The sequence below is a fragment of the Spea bombifrons genome, chromosome 4 (genome assembly GCF_027358695.1).
Source record: "Spea bombifrons isolate aSpeBom1 chromosome 4, aSpeBom1.2.pri, whole genome shotgun sequence".
Taxonomy (NCBI): Eukaryota; Metazoa; Chordata; class Amphibia; order Anura; family Pelobatidae; genus Spea; species Spea bombifrons.
Genome location: NC_071090.1, coordinates 65,997,341 through 66,019,967, shown reverse-complemented (window position 1 = coordinate 66,019,967; position 22,627 = coordinate 65,997,341). Strand labels below are relative to the sequence as shown.

General features: G+C 34.5%; 1 protein-coding gene across 17 annotated transcripts in view; it reads left to right on the top strand.

Annotated features, from left to right (window-relative positions):
* Positions 1-22,285, top strand: part of CELF2 (CUGBP Elav-like family member 2) — a 231,510-nt gene extending 209,225 nt beyond the window's left edge. For 7 of the 17 annotated variants that reach the window (XM_053465229.1, XM_053465222.1, XM_053465225.1 and 4 more), the window contains 5 exons: positions 12,919-13,050; positions 14,147-14,344; positions 14,732-14,875; positions 17,320-17,492; positions 18,944-22,285. In XM_053465229.1, the coding sequence (XP_053321204.1) occupies positions 12,919-13,050; positions 14,147-14,344; positions 14,732-14,875; positions 17,320-17,447 (602 nt within the window). In that variant the 3' untranslated portion in view covers positions 17,448-17,492; positions 18,944-22,285. The remainder of the gene's footprint in view (positions 1-12,918; positions 13,051-14,146; positions 14,345-14,731; positions 14,876-17,319; positions 17,493-18,943) is intronic. The other 10 variants (XM_053465227.1, XM_053465232.1, XM_053465239.1 and 7 more) reach the window with 3 other exon arrangements.
* Positions 22,286-22,627: the final 342 nt, after the last annotated feature.

Sequence of the window (22,627 nt, the reverse complement as noted above, 5' to 3'; positions counted from 1 at the left end):
CGGAGGGGAGTAGGTAAAAACGATAATTTTAATGTATAAAAGAAAGGCAAACTTGTTGTCCTCCGTTTCGGATGTCACAGAGTCCAGGCTTCAAACTTCGTAGCAGCGCTACCACAAAGAAACGCCGTCTTAGTCCTCTGATGCACTTCCGTAATGCTACTCCTCCTCCCGATGTCGTCAACACGCACTACGCGTTTCGCTTATCGCTTCATCTGGTGCATGCACTTGACGCTCTGCCTACTGGTTTATAAAGCAGCCGGTCTATCCGAATTGGTGTAGGGCCGCTGAGGAAATCAAACAGCTGATGCCAATAATGTGTTTCAGGTGAGTATTCACTATGGTTCCTTTAATTTAACCCCTATGTATATGTCCTATATGCATATACAAATTCTCTTAAAAATCCATATAAAAATGACATACAATAAATGCATATAAAACCCCCACATAGGTTAATCCATATAGTTATATATACAGGGTTCTCAGGAATCATAGAATAAATATAAAATAGATACAAATATACTTATGTTTATAAAATATAAAATATTTAAAAATACATATGGAAATCCGACTATCGATATTAATATTAATATATGTGAGATCGCATATACAATATATATATATATATATATATATATATATATATATATATATATATATATATATTATGAACATATATGTGAGATCGCATATACAAGAGCTCACAATCTTCGAAGGAAGCAAGTATCTAAAAGCAAGAGGGCTGGCATACACAGATCTGTACTTTACAAATAAATATATTTATACGTAAAACCATTTGGTTATTCAATTATATACTATATCTGTTCTTATTATACATTGCATTGCAGTGTATACATATTCTAATTCCATATTGCATTGCACGCACAATATTTCTGACTCTCTATTGCTACTATTCTTTATATAATATGTCATCTGATTTATGTATCAGATGCAACTCATACATCAAAAATTCCCTTTATTCTCTTTTCCTTTAAGGGAGAAAATCTTTTATACAGAGTTGACCTATTTTCTGTTATATTACACATGAAAATGGAATATCAACTTGTTGCTCACTGGAGACTAATAAAATTGGTAAACGTTTAAACGGAAATCGTGACAACATTGCCTCGCTTGTTTCTGTGCATGCTCATTTTCGAAAATATCTCCCAATAGCGTTCCCTTAAGTGATCCTTCGGAACTTTGTGTTGATAACTTAAAAGGTGAGATTCCCTTTGTGGAAAAGAACACCTAGGGCAATAAGCTGTTTCCTTTGTTTCATAGTCTGAAAAAATTAGAGTAGAATCTTTCTAAATTGCCTTTGGATAAAGCGAATGTCCCCTTTAATTATCGTAGACATGTAAGGGCAGAAGTGGGAAATTCCATAAAAAAGGCTGCATTAAAATCACATTGTCTCTTTCAAGAGCCAGGTAAATAAGAATTGTGGCTCGTTTAATATAATATTTTAGCTTCCCAGGTTTGTTAGGTTGTCCTTATAGCTTGGTCAAGGGAGACACTCAATATAATGGTGCTGTTCAAATAACCTATAATAACATGGTATTTAAATGAATAATCGATAATTTTAAATCACTAAAGCAACATTCAAACAGTAAGTCGTTTTACGGAAAGCATCATTTTTATTTTTATATATAAACTATTATGACATATTTTACGCACTGCCAGAGAGCCCTGGGTAGGTGTTAAATTAGGCTTCAGGCCAGACCTGCCGCTGACTCCCAAGCCTTTTGTGGTCAGGAAGCATTTAACACATCATCTGTCTTCTGCAATTGAAAAACCATTGTGGTATTTCTTACATTATAAGTGTGCTCTGGAAGAAACAGCAAGCATGTGGAAACATAAAGCTTCATAGCTGACTGAGGTGCCCTTTGTTAGTTTATGATTGAATCGTTGGCAGCATTTGATGGCAGATAATCTACGATTTATGTAGAGGGAATTTTCTGTAACCACTACGGTTACCCACGATAACAAGGAATGCAAAAGAAACTCGGAATTGCTTCACTTATTTATGGCTAATTGCTACATAGATCTGTACACCATCTACTGATGTCATACGGTTTCACATACAGAACAACAATTCTGATATCAAAGGTCCTTCTGGAATCCTTGCTGGATTTTTTAGCTATGAAGGACATCACTTGTTTACAACGGTCTTGATGACATTTATTATAGATCGATGTGTTGGCAATTTGTCCCTGGGGTGATCTATTAATGGCAATTTTCCCACAACAAGTAACTGCAGGGGTGCTTCTCTTTAGCACAATTCCATTTTTGAAGGGAAATAATTTATTTACTTGGTTGCTGCCAGTAAATTGTATGTATAAAGCATATGGCTGCTAAAGCATGCCACTTTTTTCACATCGGAAATGATTCCAGACATTTTAATGATATAGAATGAAAACCTTTAGCAGCTTCATGATGTGAAATGTTCCTATTGTAAATTAAATAGGGCCGTATGGGAATTGTTGCAGCACTGCACAATTGTGCCGATAAATGAGGCTAAAAATAATACCTGTCCCCTTTCCTAGAATAAGTTAGTACAAGTACAGCTATACAGAGTGCTGTCATTTATTCATGCACAGCTTTTACTTAACCCTTATGCGGTACAAGAAACCATATTATTATAAAGTACACTGTAGTCCATAAAACCAGAACGGTTAGAGGGGAACTGTTAGAAATAACATAAATAACTATAGCGTGGACTTTTATGTTTTTTAAGTAGTGTAATTGTTAACGAAGATATTTGAGTTAGAGGGACATTCCATCCATCATATGCACTTTAATCTATTTAATATCTGAGAGATCCTTTTAAATGTACACGGTGTCTCCTTGCAAATAAATGAGGGCATTCTGAAGTATCCCCCCATATGCAATTGCCCTTTTTGCCCACCCTCAGCTATTTTCCATGCAGCAGGTATGTTCAGCCGAACACATATCCTGACTCATGATATACGTACATACTTACCACCAGTAAGCTCCAGCACTAGCTCGGCGGACTTTGCGGCCGTTCTAATGAGATTTTAGATTGATTATGATGGGAGTATTTTCCTGTCCCTGATTGGCATCAAGCAAAAACCATCAGCTAACAGAGGAGGCTGGGAGCTGCAGCTTCTACCTAGGGTGAGTACATTTTATTTTAAACATTTTCAATAATGCATAATAAAGTACTCAGAAAGTACTTTAAAATGTATTATTCTTTGGACTAGCACACCAGGTCAATAAACTGTCCCTTTAAGAAGAAAAGTGTCAAAGGCAGCACAGCAATAGGTTTCCTATTCTGAAATGTTCCACAATTGTAGGCTGCACAACTAATCAAAAGGGAACTTCTATTTGTCTGTTATCTCCCTGCCACTCTACCTGTCTGGCAGTATTGTTCTATGTATTTATTATTATTATTATTATTATTATTATTATTCAAAATGCAGAAATGTCCATTAACAGAAACATCACCAATAACTTAGCATATATAAACACATGTACTATATGTATTATCTATTATATGAACATAAGGATTATGACTGAAAGTATAATCTAAAAAAGATTAACAGGCTTATTATTTATATTGTAAATATTTATGTTATTGACCAACATAAAAGTTTTATTGTCTAAAATAATCCAGGTCAGTTCATTTATATTGCATGAAGCTATATTGTAACTTGTGGGCTATTTATAAAACGATATACTGACACATTATGATATATGTACAGTCACACGCCTAATTCATTAAACTCTAAGGGTGATTACCCAAAAGACATTTGCAACAGTGAAAGTAATAATTTAGCTGAACTGTCCTTATTTCCCCTTCCTTCTGCTATCCCCCTATTAAGTCCATAAATTATTCAGTTTAATGAAAGAATCTACATCTGCAAACAGTTTTGGATCATTGCAGCCCTGCATAATTGGTCTTCAAATCATCATTGCTCTAAATATCCTTATTGTAAGTATCTGGCTCATTTTCAGCATTCTTCTTCCAATTTAGTTAAACTAGGATTTAAAAGAAAAATTTGAATGGCACCGAGTCTAGCACTCAACATGTTAATTACTGAGAACATCATGGGGAGTTTGTAGCAGAATTTATATGAACTTTAGGAGAATAAGTAGTATAGTGATGACTTACATTTCCTCTAGTGAAAGGAATTTAAATATGAAATTAAAAGTGATATGTATGTTTATAGATAAATCTTTTTTTTTTCAAGATGGTTAGTGCCTTCTAGCATCTATTCAAGATCATGCTCATTTTCTTCATTTAAAGCAGATCTGAAGATTCAGAAACTTCTAATTTCCAGGTTGCAAAATCCTTAGCTTCCCATTCATAATTCTATTATTTGCACTCGTGCTTCTAGTAAACAAGGCCATTGTACACTAATAACTTTTCCAGTTCCAAAGGTACAATTTGTAAAAACCTTTTAAAAGTACTTCAGTGAAGTATTTAAAGAGAGGTCAGCATCTTCCATTAACCAGGGAGCCTTGCCTTGTGTAAAATATAAACTGTAAGTTTGGATTAAAACATTACCGCTTTGTGTGATGGGTTCTTCTTTTGTCTACTTCCCACCTTTCAAGCATTTTGATGGGTGCTCTGTGTGGCCTGCATGTTTCATTAATGGTTTCATCATTTGAACCATGCATTTGAAACTGGTCAATGCATGCCCTTAAAAAGTTATAAACACTTGATGATATGCTGCATTAACAAATGAAAACAATCTTCTTAAAATCATTCCTGCCCACACCAACCCATTTTAGTACTTTCTTGAGTATGGCTGACCAAAATCCCTAGTTAAGACCTGCAAAACTCTATCATTTCAGGGAATAATAATGCAGATTAACTTTGTTTCACTTACACTCTCACTGCCCAACAGTAATCCAAGTGGCATTTCAGACCAGAAGATTGCAAGTTCTCTTATAAGTGGGTGCCTTACAACACCTTGCCTGGGTCATGCACTTCTAGTGCTTTGCCCTCTTTCCGGTCAGTCCATTATGGAATTCGGTGGTGCACTTCTACTCCATTCATGCCATCAATACAGAAAACATTTAGGTAGGTTTAACTGTTGGGATTTAAAAAAAGAGGCATTAGGAGTGCTAGAGAGTGTTTCTTTGGGCATGAACTCTATTAAAGGTACTCTTCCACTCATTCTGTTGATTTTCATACCTAAATGTAGCCTTTAAAACATCATTTGTTCTACTGCTGAAGGCTCAAACCTAGCAATAATTATTTTAGGACAAAGGCTTTGTTCACTTCAAACCAAATGATATATTATTTTTTTCATGACAAGTAGGGCTTTCTTTACATTTAGCTATTTCTCAACTTTATGAAGATGTTACGATTTAATAGGTTTCACTCCATATTCTGGGAATATATAATTCTTTATCATTGTTTGTTTAAGCTTATGTCATTTCCCCTCTTTTTATATGTTGGCCCAATAAAAGGTATCGACTTCAGCTTAGACTCCATTTTCCCTTGGGCTAAAACAACAATATCCATTTTTTCTTCTCTGTTTTAGAGTGACCAACAATATCTGTTAAATAACCAAAATAATAAAAGATTAAATTCAGTTAAATCATTAATGTAGCACATTCTACATCTTTTCAGGGGTTCTTGTTCTGTGAGTTTGGGGATTTTAAGCAGGAATTGGGCAGCACAAAGTATCAATACCTGATCTACTCTATAATGATAAGTATTGCTAACAGGAATGTAATAATAACCGCTGCAAGGTTAAATAGTATACATAGTTTTGTTTTCTTGTTATCTTGAAATGTTTGCCTTTAATTTATAGATGCATAATATTTTATATTGTGCAAGAATTAAGATCAGCAGGGCTACACTATGTTTTTTATGTTTATATTTTACAGTGAATGACCCCTTAGGTCATAGAATCTACATCTGATCAGTCTCATAAAAGTGCAGAATATAAAAAAGTGAATGCTTTCATTAAGGGATTTGTACCGCCCTGAGAAGAATATGTTTCTATTGGGATTTATTGTTATTTATCAAAGCCCCAGCAGCCAAACAGTGGCAAAACTGTACTAAATGCATGAGACAATAAAGCACTGCTAGCCTGGGCACGGGAGTCTTTCCTTTGATATATGTATCTGTTTTTTTCAGGCACAAGGCATGCAGACAGCTATCTTTGATAAACAGCCCCCAGTACCATAGAGCTGCAAAAGTGCTTAGAATAATCAAAATCTCTGCCAGGTCCGTTTAATACAAACTACAAATAAATGATTTACATTAACCGTACATGTTTAAGCACTAAGGTGCTACTGAGTCAAGTTACTACGTGAGCCTAAAATATTTACACCTCAGCATGTTTCTCTCTCACCTCACTGACATCTCGAAAAGTAGGATTACAAAAATTGTTATCTTTTAATCACTCCTTGACACATTGCCCCATAATGTATTTCAAGAGGCAGCAACAATGTGGACATACTTACAACATTTCCGGTGTCCAAAGTGGGTGACCTTTTATGGGGGTCTATTTGGGTAGAGGTTAGAGGTGTAACCAAGAGCAGGCCCATCCACCTATCCATAGATCCATCTTGCACTGGAATTTGATGTCATTTTGTGGCGTTTAACAAGAGGGGGCCAGCTGTGGTTGAAATCTGCTGCAAAAACACAGACCTTGATAAATTTCCTGGCTGAGCGGGTGGTCGGGTTAGATCATCTGATCCACCCATAATCCCCACTGCCAGCAAAAGTGGCACAATGTCTGAAAATCCAGACCTCTTAAAATGGGACACTTGGTAGGTATGCAGATGCATAATATATTTCATATCTTGCTCTACAAGTTAGAGGAGGGAGTCATTTTGCCAAATAGAAACAAGAGCATTTTGTCTCATGGACTTGAACGCGCTATATACTATCACTATTTGAAGGCTGGCAACAATGGCAAGCTCAGCCATGTGGCCCAGTGATGAAAGTGCTGTCTGTAACAGATTTGGTAGGCAACATGCTCAATGTGCACTGCCCAGTAATGTCCAACACAGGGTCACCAAGCATGTTCTGGTACACGTAAAGCTTCTTGCGGAAGCACAGAAACAATGGTGAATGTGGCATATACACTTGTTGCCAGACACATAGTGGCTATATGTAGAATTTCATATACAACACATAACTAAAGAACAGAAACATTTTTGGGAGTGACTGAAAATACTTAACTCACAACAGCACAGGGATCATTTGTCTCTGTGCCCACTTGCCAGCCAGCACTGGTGTCCAACATAATCACATCTTACAGCATGCTAGTCACATCTATTTTCTCATAAAATATTCATAGGTTTTGTAAAAATTATGTTTCTCTTTTCTCCATGTAAAATAATTTATCAAACCCTAATATCCAAAAAGCTCAAGAATAAAATAAAATCTTAAAGGAAGATGTGAAAACTAGTAGATTTTTTTTTGTAGCAAAATAATTGGATCTCATGGGACAAGAAACACAATATATTACACTGGTTAGTGTCTAATAATGATCTTTAGTCTTCTGTCATCACTTAATTGTTTTTTTCCCATTATTTGTGTATTCAGAAAATTCCAATGGTTTAGGCCATAATAAAACAGCAATATCTATCACAGCAATTTGATTGTCTCCTCCCTGCATCTACGTACAAGAAACTGCTGAGTTTATTATGAACATTATAGCTTTGTCACATATCCTGTCATTTTGTAAATTCTTCTATATGTGGGTTCCCCGTGTGACTTGTTTTATTAACTACAAGTCATATTTAATAGAAGAACAGTTAGTTACATCCCATGGGCATCTACAATACCACTTCTACCCCTCTGTGATATCAGAATATCTTTTGTCAGCGATAACATCAAGTAGAATTTGTAAGAAAATGTTAGTCATGCAGAATGTATCCCAGTGAATATAGTGACTTAGTTTAAGTCAGATAAGGAGATAAGAATTGCAAACCCTAGGTTAATTTCAAGCATTTACCAGTCCAAATCTAAAGAAAAATAATTTGCAATATGACAATATAAATTGAATAATTACACCTCGTTAAACATGTATAAGAACTTGCAAAATGTCATTTCATTCATGTGCTTCAAATTCGTGTTGTTAAATTATTATTACAAGCTTATTACTGTCTGGAATGCAGTGGTTAATAAAACTAGAGCAGTATACTAAAATATTCTCTTCCTATATTTCCATTTCACGTTATTCTTTTCTTTTTTCACTTGAGTTATAAGATAATATTTCCCTCTTTGTATCTGAAAGAGAGGCCCTTGGGCAATGCTTTTAACAGCACTCATTCCTATTAACCTATTTTGTTCTAATGATACCTTTGCTGACTCTTTCTTTTCAATTTCATTTTTTTTCTTTGCCCTTGTTCTTTTTCGCCTGCCAGTTCAAACACACCATTTTTTCAACTTCTTGTTGCGTTGGTGTTAATATGTCAGATATATGTTCCAAAAGGCTGCAATTTAATCCTAATGATTCTGGAGATGTTTACTGCTGTAGTACCAGGTAAACACAGCTAAGATGCTTCATGTCTTCTAGGTTTGTGTGCATCTTATCCCAAATTATTGCAGTTTGTACCGTTATCCCAGCATATATTAGATGTATAAGGCAACCATGGCATGCAGAACATTCTTTAACTCTCTTCCCTGTCACTAAGACAGGTCAGTCTGGCGATGATAAAACAGCGGATACCAAAACGTTAGTGCTGTACCGAGTGTAGAAAATAATTATATTTGTTTCTTTTGTGTAAGGTACACGTGCCTTCTTTACTGGTTGTAGCTAATCGGCAAGTCATTCACACAGATGAATATAAACCAAACATTTAGCTAGCTATAGAACCACTCAAGTCTGTTTTGGGGGAAAGCAAATTACCATGGCAAGATGGACTAAGAAAAAGATGAGGTGCCAAATTAGGACCCACCTATTTGCACCATTAATGAATTTAAATCAGGGGACTTGGTATCCATAACACTTGAAATAATTGCAAAGGCTTGTGACAGGGCCCAACAATTGCCAAAGGGTCCCAAGCTTAAGTAGTCTTGTAAATAATCCACTTGTCCTAAATTTTGTAGAGTTGCCCTAGGTGGAGTCCGTATTTAATGTGGATTATAAGTAGAAAGAAAAAATATACAGAAGGGATGCACAGCCCCCCAAAAAAGCATAATTAATGATGACCAATAAGTACACAAAAGCACACTGGGTCTAACTAGCTCCTATGGTCCAGGCAAATGCCAAGGTAATACAGTGAGAGATAGAAAAAAGTTTTTTAAACTTAAACATAGCTTTGATAATGTTGTTTATTATTGTTTTTTCTATTGTGAATTTCTTATCAAATTTTAGATCAGCCCAATAAAACAAATAAGGATTCATTTGATGACAATCTATTTTCTCAATGCAATACCAAGTAGCTTTTTATCTTTCTTATGTTGTCAAGCCAAGAAATGGCAAATAGAGAAATCTCATGAAGTTTATACAGGTCTGAGAATCTAACACCCTTGTAGCTTAGAAGGAATTCTGTTTTTCACTTTTGTTTTTTGATTCCCAAACATGAGGAGAAAAGCAAAGGAAATAGTTTTAAATATTGTGAGGGGACCCATGTTAGAATACATCTGAAATAATATAAAAGTTTAGGAAATACATAAGCCTTTAATATATTAATGCAGCCCAGCCAAAGATATTTCATGTGCTTTCCAACTTGAAAACAAATATTTAAAATCCAATACTTGGTTCCCAAAATTTTAAGCTACTGAGCAAATTTTTGATTTTTAAATAATTGATTTCTGTATTTGACCAATTGATATGCCTATACTTCAATAACTCCTTACATTGGGCTTGAGATAGGTGAAAAGTTATTACTTGGGATTTTGATACATTTAATTTGTAATTCAAGAATAAATCGAATTCTTTACAAAATATTTACAAAAAGAGAGAGCAGAACGTCATCCATGTACAGTAAAATCTTATATGTTTAAACATATATTTCTATACCCTTAACAATAGATTTATTTCTGATTAGTTTGGCCAGTGGTTCAGTACTTAATCCATACAAAAGAGGAGCCAAAGGGCAACCTTGCCTTGTAACATTATTAGTATTAAAGAAGTTGGAATTCAACAAGGGACCAGAGACTTTACCTTGAAAAAAAACAGTAAAGGCAAAGGCCTCGAAGATCTGTAACAGAAAGCTCCAACTAAAACGCTGGCCAATTTTTGATGCAGTAAAATTGACATGTTCCCAGTTTTTAAGAATATCCAGCAAGTTTAGTTGCCATATTTAGCTTATGTAAGGTCTTAGTGACAAGGGCCCTTAGTGTTGTCCATTTTTTTAATTGGGTGGGAAGCAGTTAGGTACATTATAGCAGTGATAGAACATTCTTCTTTGGAGCTCACAGAAAGGCTATGTTGCCATATTTAATGCATCATGCCCTACATGGATCTCATGGACCTATTTGACATAATGAACCTTTTCTGCATGCTCTGTAATTCATATCAGTTAGGTATTTTCTTGTCTATTTCTCTGGTCATTTATTGTGCTTTTAAATATTACAATCATCTATTAAAAAGCTAAGGATTCCATATTTAATAAATAATATTGATTTAGCTGTCACATTACTGTGCAGCTCCATGTGAAGATAAAACATTAGAGAAATATTTCATTATGTGTCTTTTATTACACCAGCAGCATTAACAGAGGCATTGGTTAAGCTGCTATGAATAAATGATGAGATCCAGTGTGGCCACACTTTGTGGGGAACACAAGGCCAACTGTGGTTTTATTGAAATATGCTATGAGGCTCAGCAATTCATAGAAGGCAAATTTCAATATAGTTATTTACACTTACATGAGTGTCTTGGGAGCTGCAGAAGAAATGCAATTTATAAGTTCTGCTTTTATCCAATGGGCATTTGTCAGTGGGACAGGAAAAACAATAATTATCAAATAAAAGCATGCAGAGAGAAGACACTGATGTTACCATTAAGGTTCATAACTGTGGAGCCCAAGAGCTTTCCTGAATGCGCTGACATATGTAGACTCTTTAATAGACAACAAATACACATCTGTGCCAAAGCACAAAAACAATAATGTTTTTCAATTATTGCTTGCTGATTAAACTCTTGTTATGTATATTCTATATTTGTTACTCATTTTTAAGTACAGTGTGATTTTTAAATGTTTATGCTTTAACTATGGAGCATGTTGCAAATGTAATTATGGAAGCGAATTTTTCACAAATCCGAAACCTTTAAAATGAATGTGATATACTAGCATGTATAAATAGTGTGTGTTTGGCTTGTGTTTGCCATAATAGAAATAATTAGTCATTAATGAAAACAATATGTTATTCTCTGGTGGACAGTAAGCAATAAAGTAGACTACACAAGATAAATAAAGGTACACTTGATGAAAAATAATGGAAAGGTAGCAGGTCATATTCATCTCAGCTCTTCACTAATGGTAGTGATGACCCATGCTCACTGAGCTCAACACCCTTCAACTCTTACTCCTGCATGGCTCTCTAAAAGGAAGTGGGTCATTGGTCAGTATGGATCCAAGTTAAAATGAGTGTGACATTTTGGGGAAACCTGTGCCCATACATATATAGGCTTTAAAACGTACAGTAATGCCCAGCTCATACCTAGAGGACCACAGTCCTGTAAGAGTTGTAGGAGATGTTTTCCATGTAACCAAACATTTAGCATTGCACATCTTGAAAAACCCATTAGGTATCAAAATACCTTTTGTGTCTTTGTACCTACAGGTCTGTAACTGGACACTATAAGAGTGCATGGTTCTCATCCTCATTAAGTTCCGGCAACACTACCACATGTATTCTATGGTGATTTTATAATCGACAACAACCTTATTTAATTTCATTATGAATAATTGGCATTAAACTGACAGTTTCCTACATAATCATTCATAAATATCTCAGCCTGGCACTTTTTTTATATAGGCATTTTAGATAATAAGCAGATACTGTGTATAACTAATAGAATCTGATGTTTTGTACAGTACAGAGCCATGCTAAAAGAGTAGGTTTTGTGTTTAGAAATGAAACAAATCAAATGAAAGCCAGGTTATGTGTCGTGGCCTACTGTGAAATACACACTGTATGTTAAATACAATATTTAAGGATACATTTTTCACGTACAAAAGTACCCTCTATTAATGAAATGACCCTGTGTCGATATGGAAAGAACTTTTTTTCCTATATTTCAAATGGACTGGATAACATTAACAATGTGATCCTTTTATGATGCTTAGAGGGCAGAAAATTGATAAGAATGTTGAAGATGAAAGAAGTTCCTTGTTCAAGCTTTATATTCTTTCTGAATGGTACCTCTGACTTTGTGTTGTGAGAAAAGAGCAAAGCTTTATTATATTATATTTTTTTCTGCAGTGCAAGCTCTTGTCTTTCAGAGATACTCATTTTGGTTTATTCAAATGTTTTGTGGGTTTGATCCCTTGTACAATATGCTTTGTACAAGGAATCCTGGCAAGGATTACAGAAACCACAGCCAAGGTGCCAGTTAACTGGTTGATTTCCAGGTGGAACCTTGCTGTTCTTTTGGGTCTTGTCCAGTATAAAATGCAAGCAGAATTCACCTAGATGTAGCTCAGTCCAAACTGCCTGTTCTATGTACATACAGGGTGTAATGTACATATCATTTTAGCTTTAAAATATAATTGAGGGATTATTCTTCATTATCATTGATTTTAGAACACTGTATGTCATGAAGGAATCTAGAACTGGAAGCCAGAATTAAAGCACAACCTACATTATATTGTATCCAACACAGATACAAACTAATTCAATTTTTGCATGCCTTGTTCTGTTATGAATGTATTCTTCGCACTGTAACTGCGTAATTGACACAACAGGTCTGCCTGTCCAATGCAATTTGCGTCCCCAGAGGAATTAAACCTTCCATTGTTTAATATATTTTCTAGTGGCTGGATCAACCGCAAATTCCTCTGCTGGAGCAGCTATGAATTCTTTGACCTCTCTGGGCACGCTACAGGGATTGGCTGGGGCTACCGTGGGACTGAACAATATTAATGCACTAGCAGGTACCGTAAACAGTGAGTATTTAGTGCTGTGGTGGATGGCATTTTCCATTTGATTTGTGTGGCTGTACTGTATCTCCAAAGGCAGCGTTCCTGATGTTAACTACTTCATAGAGATGACACATAATAATTACAAAGCTTTCAAAGCCTCATCTTGATGTATTCATAGAGGCCCAGAAAAGCAACCAGTCACTGTTCATAATAATATGCACCTATAGCATTTATTTGATCTTAAGCCATCAGCCACCTTGTTTCACCCTGTAGGAAAGGTACACATCATTATTTAAATGATAAATTGATTGGTTATGTGGTCAATATTGATTGCTTGTGACCGCAGTCAGTCCAACATATGTTGTAAATTGTTAAAAAGAAAGAAAATCAATGTCAGAAGCTAAATAATTACAAGCTACAGGTAAATGTGACACAAATCCAATTAATACCAGGCCAGTCGTTACAAACAAATGATGGAACTGGTGCTTTCAGAGAATACAATGCTTTCAAAACGTGTTAGGTTAGGGATTATTGGTCTGGTATGCAAAAACATTGATATCGTTTTTTTTAATATCTCATTATTTTTACAAAAATAAGAAAAAAAGTTCTTACAATATATCTTAAAAACAATCTCACATACATACACATGCATATCTGCATTATGTAGCTGCATAGTTATGATTTGTATTTACATTTAACTGAACAGTTTATATAGAGATATAGATAGATATTAAAGTTGAGCGTTGCGAAGCCCATACAATCCAGAGGAAAGCACATTAATACATATTTGTGTTCAGTGTATATAGTTTTTTTCCCGTGCAGTGTCAATACTGTTACATTGCATGATCTTTTTATGTTCCAAAAAAAAAGAGGATTGTACATTATATGCAAAATACTTTCTCACAAAAATATGCATGCACCAAAAAATGTGACACACACACCACTGTTCCAAATTGTGACCAGTTGTTCATTTTGTTTTTTAAGTTCTTTTCAGTTTTGACCGTTGAACTTACCATTTGCATGCAGTGCAGTCATCATTGGTGTAAATAATCAATATTTTTTAGAAAGCACTAATGAACAAGTGCAATTTCTTTTTTCTATTGTTGGGTTTTTTGTAAAGTTGCTCAAATGCTCTCAGGTATGGCAGCTTTGAATGGAGGACTTGGAGCGACAGGATTGACGAATGGAACTGCTGGCACAATGGATGCCCTTACGCAAGCATACTCAGGAATTCAGCAGTATGCCGCTGCAGCACTGCCAACATTATACAGTCAGAGTTTGCTACAACAGCAGAGTGCTGCCGGCAGTCAGAAAGAAGGTAAGGGTGAATAGGAAGTTCAGCATGTTCATCATGTGGGTAACTATGGCACAGACTAGTATAGGATTCATATATTAGAAGATCTATATTGTTGTATTTCAGTAATATGATCTTCTGAAAAATTATGGTGATATCACATATATGCAAAGCTCAAGAAAAGTAAAGATCTCAAGTTTGATCTGGCTTAAGGATCAGCTAGATAACCTTTGCTTTACAGTGGCGGACAAGGGAAAAGTAGATTCCTATGTATATTTTAGTTTCTACTGCTACTTATTACATAATTTCAATTAGGCAACAAATATCATATTCCTTTACAAATTTTGACATGCACCTGAAAAAGAAGACTAACTATAGTGAAGTCAGGCTTTTCTTTTTTTTCTTCACAAGGCCCAGAAGGTGCAAACCTATTTATTTACCACCTCCCCCAAGAGTTTGGAGACCAGGACATTCTTCAGATGTTCATGCCTTTTGGAAATGTTATCTCTGCAAAAGTCTTCATTGACAAACAGACCAATCTGAGCAAGTGCTTTGGTAAGTAAACAAGTTACTAGCAAACGCCATTTTGATATCAATTCTTGAAATTCATTCTTGAGTAATCATCATGGTGCTGGAATCTGTGCTCTTAAACACAACAGGACATCACAATAACATCAATGTATGTTACAAATGTACAAGTGCATCAAGTTCATCCCCATTGTTAATACAGAAGGCAAATACCCTGATCTGAGTTGATTGACAATTGTGCCTCAAAAAGAGGAAAAAGTCTCCATAATGTAAATCTGCTTCAGGTTGATTTCGTTCTTTAAATCTCCTTTTGTCTAATAGGGACATTGAGGTATATATAAGGATAAGCAGGTTTATGTTATGGCCTACATTTATATGGACTTCTCATTTGAAGGCTTCACATCAACTTGACTGCCCAACTTGACCCCAAAGGCTTTTTGGGGCAATGTTATCATTTCAAAAAAAATGTACCACATTATCCCTTCACATTGTTCTATTTTTAATCAATCGCAACCCATTAAAATATTACTTTGCCTTACTAGTATCTTGTGCTAAGCACGGCTTTCCTTATTCTATTTCTGAATGAATATTCAAAGATAACATTTTACATAATGCCTTGCAAGTAGAATAAAACAGCAAAATCTTTGTTTGGAAAAAAACAAACCTTTACTTGGCATTAGGTTGTTTGTTCTTTTTCTAATAAAAAAAGGTTACGAAATAATGATAAAAATTACTTTTTATATTTGTATTTACATAGTATACAATGCATATATACATGCAGAAAAATGAAACCTAAGAACATACATAAAAATGAGTAGTGCAGATTTTATCAACAGGCCAATTATAAGACATCACATAAAAGCCATTTAAATTCAGAAATTTGTTGAAACTTCATTGGCCATTCCATTTTTTGTGGTATGTGAGTACAGAAGTGCTCCAGCAGAGACATCCATCTTTAAGAGTTTTCATTTCCGTAATTCCAGAGAATAAATTTCCATTTGCTCAATGTTAGTTTTTACTTAATTTTAGACTGTTTAAAATGAAAGATGTGCACATACGATAGTTCAAAATAGCTCATGAATGCAGCCTGACAAGTAGATGTAGCACGTAAATGAAACTAATTAGTTTTTGTGTCAGACAAAGACTGTTAGTCTACTATCTTAGTGTCACTTAGAGAATAGCTAATCGCCCTGTTTTATACTTAAGGCAGATGCACCACCTTTATCCCCATTTCTTCATTCAAATACATGCTTCATTGTAAAATACCTCTTTTTTGTAAGAATAAAGAGGAATTTTCAGAACTCCTGACTCAATGCATATTTTTCATGCTTGCATAACTCTTTTGTAAAAAAGGCCAAAAATACACACGCGAAATGCATTGGATTAATTTTCACCCCACTTTTAATGTATCATGAAAGAATGCAAAGGTTGCTTCCCAATAAAGGTTTTCAACCTTTAATATATAGGTATTTTAAAGTTCACACGGCAACAGACTGATCCACATATGTACTGGCAAACGTATCATTTAAAACCTGCATTGCTATGTGTCTTGAGGCCTGACAAACTACAGGTTGGCGTCACAGATGGGTGACACAGGTTTCTAGAGTTTAATGCAGAATGGATGGTCAGACATAACCAGGTTCAATACACTAAATGGATAGTCAGAGGTCAGTTCACGGCACAATTAGGCAGACAAGCTAGGTGCATTACAGAGTTAGGGAAATACAGGAACAGGATCACTAAGCGCGTCTACAGTATTATGTGAAAAGTACCCAGTCAAATTTAAGAACCCTCTCAAAAGCCAGAGGGGGGCTAAGATTGTCCATACCACCCTAAGACTAGCATGGCCACCTTCTGGATACATGCAGTAGTTTGCTACGCTCTCATACCTGTAGTCAGTGAGGAGCATATGAAAAGACAGGATCTGCCATGTGAGCAGAATAAAGGTACGTTGGAGACGTCATTTAGCATTTGCCTGGTTTGCCCAATGGCCATTCTAGGCCCTGCATTTCTCCTGATTTTATTGAGTTTGGCACAGTTTGAGATGCAGCTACTTATATTTTAATTACCTCATAATTCAAATGTCAGGGAGATATTCCTGACCACGATGATCAAAGATATAACTAAAAGGATTTGCAGAGATCGCAATTCTGTATCTGATTGGAGGAAAATGGTCAGAGATGTCTTTACCACAGGAGAAAAGAGGCCAAAACACCCCACATTTGCCCTTTCTTCAGTGATTATCTTTTAATGCCTTACTGTAACTTCAAATTTGGCCAAAGTTTCTGCATCGGATGACTTGACCCGTAAAAAAAATCACATTTTTATAAGATCACATGGGAGTGATATTCCAACTGAATAAAATAAATGTTTGTAGCCCAACAACAGAGGTTTTGCCTGTGAATCATTGGAATTAAAGATAGTAGATAGATTTTACTGTAATGTTCTCCGTTTTTTTTTTTTGTTTCTAGGCTTTGTTAGCTACGACAATCCAGTATCTGCACAAGCTGCTATCCAGGCCATGAATGGTTTTCAGATTGGCATGAAACGCTTGAAAGTTCAACTGAAACGCTCCAAAAATGACAGCAAACCGTACTGATCTTAACCCCAGAAGCTTTTCTGCTCTAATTTTAGCTTTCTTAGGGTAAGTCCCATGAGCCAGCCTGTTCTCCACTGGGGGCTGAGGAGGAAAACATTGCCAACACTCATCAAGAGAGACATTTATTTTTACATTAAACGCTTCCATTCCCTCCAACCCTGGCCCCCTGCTCTTGCCCTTACTCTGGCTATATTTTCTTACCCAGAATCCAGCAAGTTGTGTATATGTTTTGCTCCACTTTTCATTTATCTTTATATATTTTTTGTATGAAATGTTAAGATTTACAATAGCATCAAAACAATGTGCAATTAAACTCTGCAACCACTGGTGCCGTAGAACAAATTGGGTAAAAAAAAAAAGAGGTTTAATAATCGTGTGACACCAGAAGTAAGAAGGGTGATGTGTTGGCCTACCATGAAAATATTGCCAATATACGCACGTTTTTTTTGGTTTATAGAACACTCACGTCTAGGCAAAAATTGGAGTCTTTCCACTGCTTCATTTTCATTTAGGTTAGAATTTTGAGTTATGATGATGGCCAGAAAACTCTGGTCTGCATTTGTGGTGTTGTCAAAAATATCATGTGATATTATTGTAGGTTTATTTATGTTATTGTGTAATTTATTATTATTATTATTATTATTATTATTATTATTGAAAGGTTTTGTGTAAAAAAGTCAGAGATCTGTTTCTAAAACTACAGGGTTTAAAAATTACAAAATGAGTGAAAATACTTGATGTTTCTTGAGAGATAAATTTAATAATAAAGGAAGCCACAGGCCTGTAAATTTTATTTGTAAAAAAAAAAAAAAAAACATTTCTATTTTTATACAAAAATTTGTACTGCCTCAGAAATTATGGGAATTATTTATTGTCAACTTATTGGATAACTTACAGGAAGTTCTCAATGCTAGCTAGATACCTTTTGAAATAGACTCTAGAGTAACAAACTGTTTAAAAAATGAGCCTTTATTTTCAGTGTAAAACCATATTGTGCTCAAATCACGTTCTTTCCCTTGTATGTTATGTTTATTCATGTGGTTATTTTGTTTGCTAGATTCCATTGTGTAGTTAAAAGTTTGTTGTCTGACTTTTATCTGTGTGGCATTTCTCCAAGATGGCCGCCCCTACCTTCTCTTACTTTTTCCCTCCTCCCCAAAGCAATTCATCTGCACTAACTGTAACTGGATGGTTTCAGTTCATTTTGCTTTATATATATATATATATATATATATATATATATATATATATATATATATGTATATATATATATATATATATTTACATGCAAATTAACAAATTGTGCACAATCTCAAACAACTATAAGATTTGCATTATATGTTCACTCATTAACCTCTTCAGTGCTGGGAAGGCCAGAAATATGTTTCCTAACAATGCCCTATTGGTCAGTATAGCACTGAAAGGCTTAAACGTGATTATATTTCTGCTGCATAGATTCTGTGTAACTTTATACTCTTCCTTTTTTTTTTCCCTAGAACATCTCCATGCCTGTTAGTTCACCGTTTGCCTAGCATGTCCCTGTGGCGTCTATAAAAAAAAAAAGTTTCATCGTCCCGTCATTGTTTCTGATGTCTTTCTGACCTCACATCATATTTGGTCCTCCAAATGACATAGGTTGAGCTCTGAAATTTGCATGTGATCTCATCTAGCTATGAATTATGGGAAAAAAATAATAGTCAAATGTGAAAGTGTTGCAGCATTCATGCAAGACTGAAATTTACTATCAGAGAAATTATAGGTAAAAAAAAAGGAGATAAAAAAACCTGTGGCAAAAAAGTTAGATTTTTTATTTTATTTTTGTTTCATAACATAAACAGACTTGAAAGTATTACACGGGGATTAGCATTCTGTCTGGTCACTGTTAGCTAAAGCAATATGTGTCCAGTAATGCAGAATGTTGGTTTCTAAATGAAGCAGACAACTTCCAAAACAGTTTGAGAAAAACTGTCTGATTTTAAGTCTCTAGAGCTCAGTAATAGTTTTTACATTTTTCAGGCAGTGTAAAGTTTTTTGATAAGGCCATTTTAGGTGGCTCACTTTCTCATTAAATTATATATATATAGAAACCACTTTTTGTAGATTAGTATAAGAAAATATTTACCCTGTTTTGGGGCAAATGCTACCTAGTTCTGTCACCTTTTGCTGAACTGACTCACAGTTAGACAATCCATGGTTTAATGCACATGAAATTACCTATATTTTATACTGTTTAAATGTACAGAAAAGAAGGTAAATGTATACTGTGTCACGTTGGTGCTTCTGTGAATTTAGTCGTGGCTTCATTAAGTCTTAAAAGTCCTCAGTGTTCTATGTTTAAGACGTTTTACAAAATTGGTTTACTTGAACAGAAATAATTTTCAGAAAAAACTAGTCTGTTTGCTACAATTACATGTGAAAGAAATATTCCACAAAAAAATACAAAAAAAAGATTTTGTGTTGGCTTGTAAAGCATTTGATGTTATTTTTTTCTATTGTGGGAAAACTTAGATGTGTTTGTGTTCAGCAAAATGTGACCTGTTTTTTTTCTTCTAAGGAAAAAAATTCAGTGAAAATACAGTGCCAAATTCCAAAGGTACTTCTTGCCTAAAGCTTCAGTGTATTTCGTGTATGAAGTAATTTGATAACATGGGTATTTTATTATGTGTTTTGTATAAATCCCTTCTATTTAAAAACAGAGGTTACAAAGTTTGTTAAATTGCTATCCTGTGGTCTTGTTGCCTGAAATTGTTCTTGTTTGTTTTTTTTTCTCTTTGATGTTTTTTGGTAAAAAACATTGTATACAGTTAAGTGCCCATGTTTCACTTTTTTAACCACTGCACATCAAAGCTGTGAAGGCAAACCTCACAATTGTGTTTACTTCATGGTCTGTAACTGTCTCAAGGTGAGGAAGTGTTGAACAGCTAATTTTTTAAGCATACTGTCCTTATGAATCAGGGTATCTATCTAAAGCACATACATTACACACATGGTACAAGAAGCACATGCATGCAGTATATGTAGAACATTAGAAACCTTCCAATCTTCTATGTCTGTAGATACAGATTCTCATAAAAATAAGCATCAGTATTACGTGTTCATTTGTCTAAATTTTCTGCAAAGCAGCGAAACTTATATATTTATAAAAAGGACCCAAACGTATTCATTAGTTGTGGGCTTAATATAACCATCAGGCACCCTTTAATTATAGCATAAGTGTAAATAAAATAGAATCCGTTTCTTTGTTCTGTCATTACTTAATGTGAGCAATACAGTGCCTGACCTATAGACCCCACCCAATGCTATGTGCGTAAACCAGTACGAGACAAACCATTATAATACTGTATGTAAAAACGTCATCTGCTGAATATATATAATTACGTTATATATTTTGCTTCATATATGTATTTTGTACTTGAACCTGAGTCCATCCACAGTTATCCGAGGGCTATTTTTTAAGACATATGAACAAAAGGTGAAAAAAAAAATCGATATATACATATATATATATATATAACAGATAACACAAAATGTTTTTGTTCTGTAAATTTATATGGATTTGAGAGAAATTTCTAAATTTGTAAAAGTGTGTAATGAAAGAAAATACAGTTAAAAGTCTATTTATTAATCTAGATTGCTATAATTTTATAGCGGCATCGATTTTCTAGAAGGGTTTAATTCAATGATATGTCTTTTCATGATATTTTGCCCCAGTCTTACTAATAGAATCAGGGTATCAAATTTCTGTGTAGCAAGAAAGAAAAAAAGAAAAACATTTTATAAACAGTCAACAAATCCTTGGCCACTTTTTTAACCTGCTAAGCACATTCAGTATGTGGCATCCTCCTCGTTTAAGGTCTTAAGGTTATTTAAAGTCTTCTCCTGCACTCACATGGTTAAAACACAAGGTAACGCACTAAACAGGCAGTGCTTAAAGGACTTACATGTTCAACTTTTTTTCACCAAGGGATTCTAGTTTTTTGGCTTGTGCAACTCTGAAGTCATTTTAACTGTTTGTTTTTATTATCTCAAGTGCTAAATAAGAAAAAAAACTGTAGTTTCATGACATTTTTGAACTACATCATACAAAAGAAATGTATTTGTGTTTCTTTTTTGTGCTGTGAGAATTGTTGTTTGTAGATTAAATAACTCATTTTGTTTCGATTTACAAATAGTTTTTTTGAGTATTGTCTGAGAAAAGCCAAAGTTCATGCAATTTTAGTGGAATCTGTAAACTCATTTAAGTATTGTTTCTGTTCTATTGATGCATTTTGGTTCTGTTGTGTGATGGAATTTGAGCCAAAAAGAAAAAACTAAAAAAAAAAAAAATACCAGGCTTTCCTATTTCTACAAAACTGATTGTACTTATGAATTTTGTACCAGTGCAACATTTTATACTGGAGATTAAAAATACAAAAGGAAAAGTTGTGGCTTACTCTTGAAGGCCCTATCATTACTGATTTTGAGTATGATTTCTGACTGGTATAATTCAACAATTAAAACTTTGGCTTGCTTTTTTTTCTTTTTCTTAAATCGAGCATTTAGAACTCTGTCTAATCAAAAGCGGTAAGTTTCACATTTTATTATGTATCGTGCAGTTACACAATAAGGTAATTATAGTTAGATGTACACAGTCACTTTCAGTGGATAAATGTACTAGTTAAAAAACATAAAACATTAGGGTTTGCTTTTTTGCTGTTTTGATCAAAGTTTTTCCTATTCTCTTGTCTTCATTGTGAGCATAATTGTGTAGTTAATACAGTCAAACTTATTTTTGTAATGTATGTTATTGTGTGATGCAGTTTTTTGCTTCTGTCTCCAATATTAAACCATTTTCCTAATACTTGTCTCTTTGTGTGCTGTGTATGTCAGTGGTCATCATGTGATAAAACATCTATACACTTCACTGTTCGTCTGTTCTTTTTCTTTCATTTTTGTTTATATTTGTTGTGTATAAAAGTTACAGTCGATTCCACTTAAGTGAATGCCAGAACAGCACAAAGGAACAAACATACTCTTCACACTTTTTTTTATCAATAAAACCTATTTTGCGTGTCAGGTCTTAAACAGTGTCAAGATTGGTAGCTATATTATATTATATATGCCTTTTGATCTTATCACATAGCCTTACAACATTCAAAGGGTGTCAATGATGCAAAGAATGTACCAAGCAATGCTTCCTG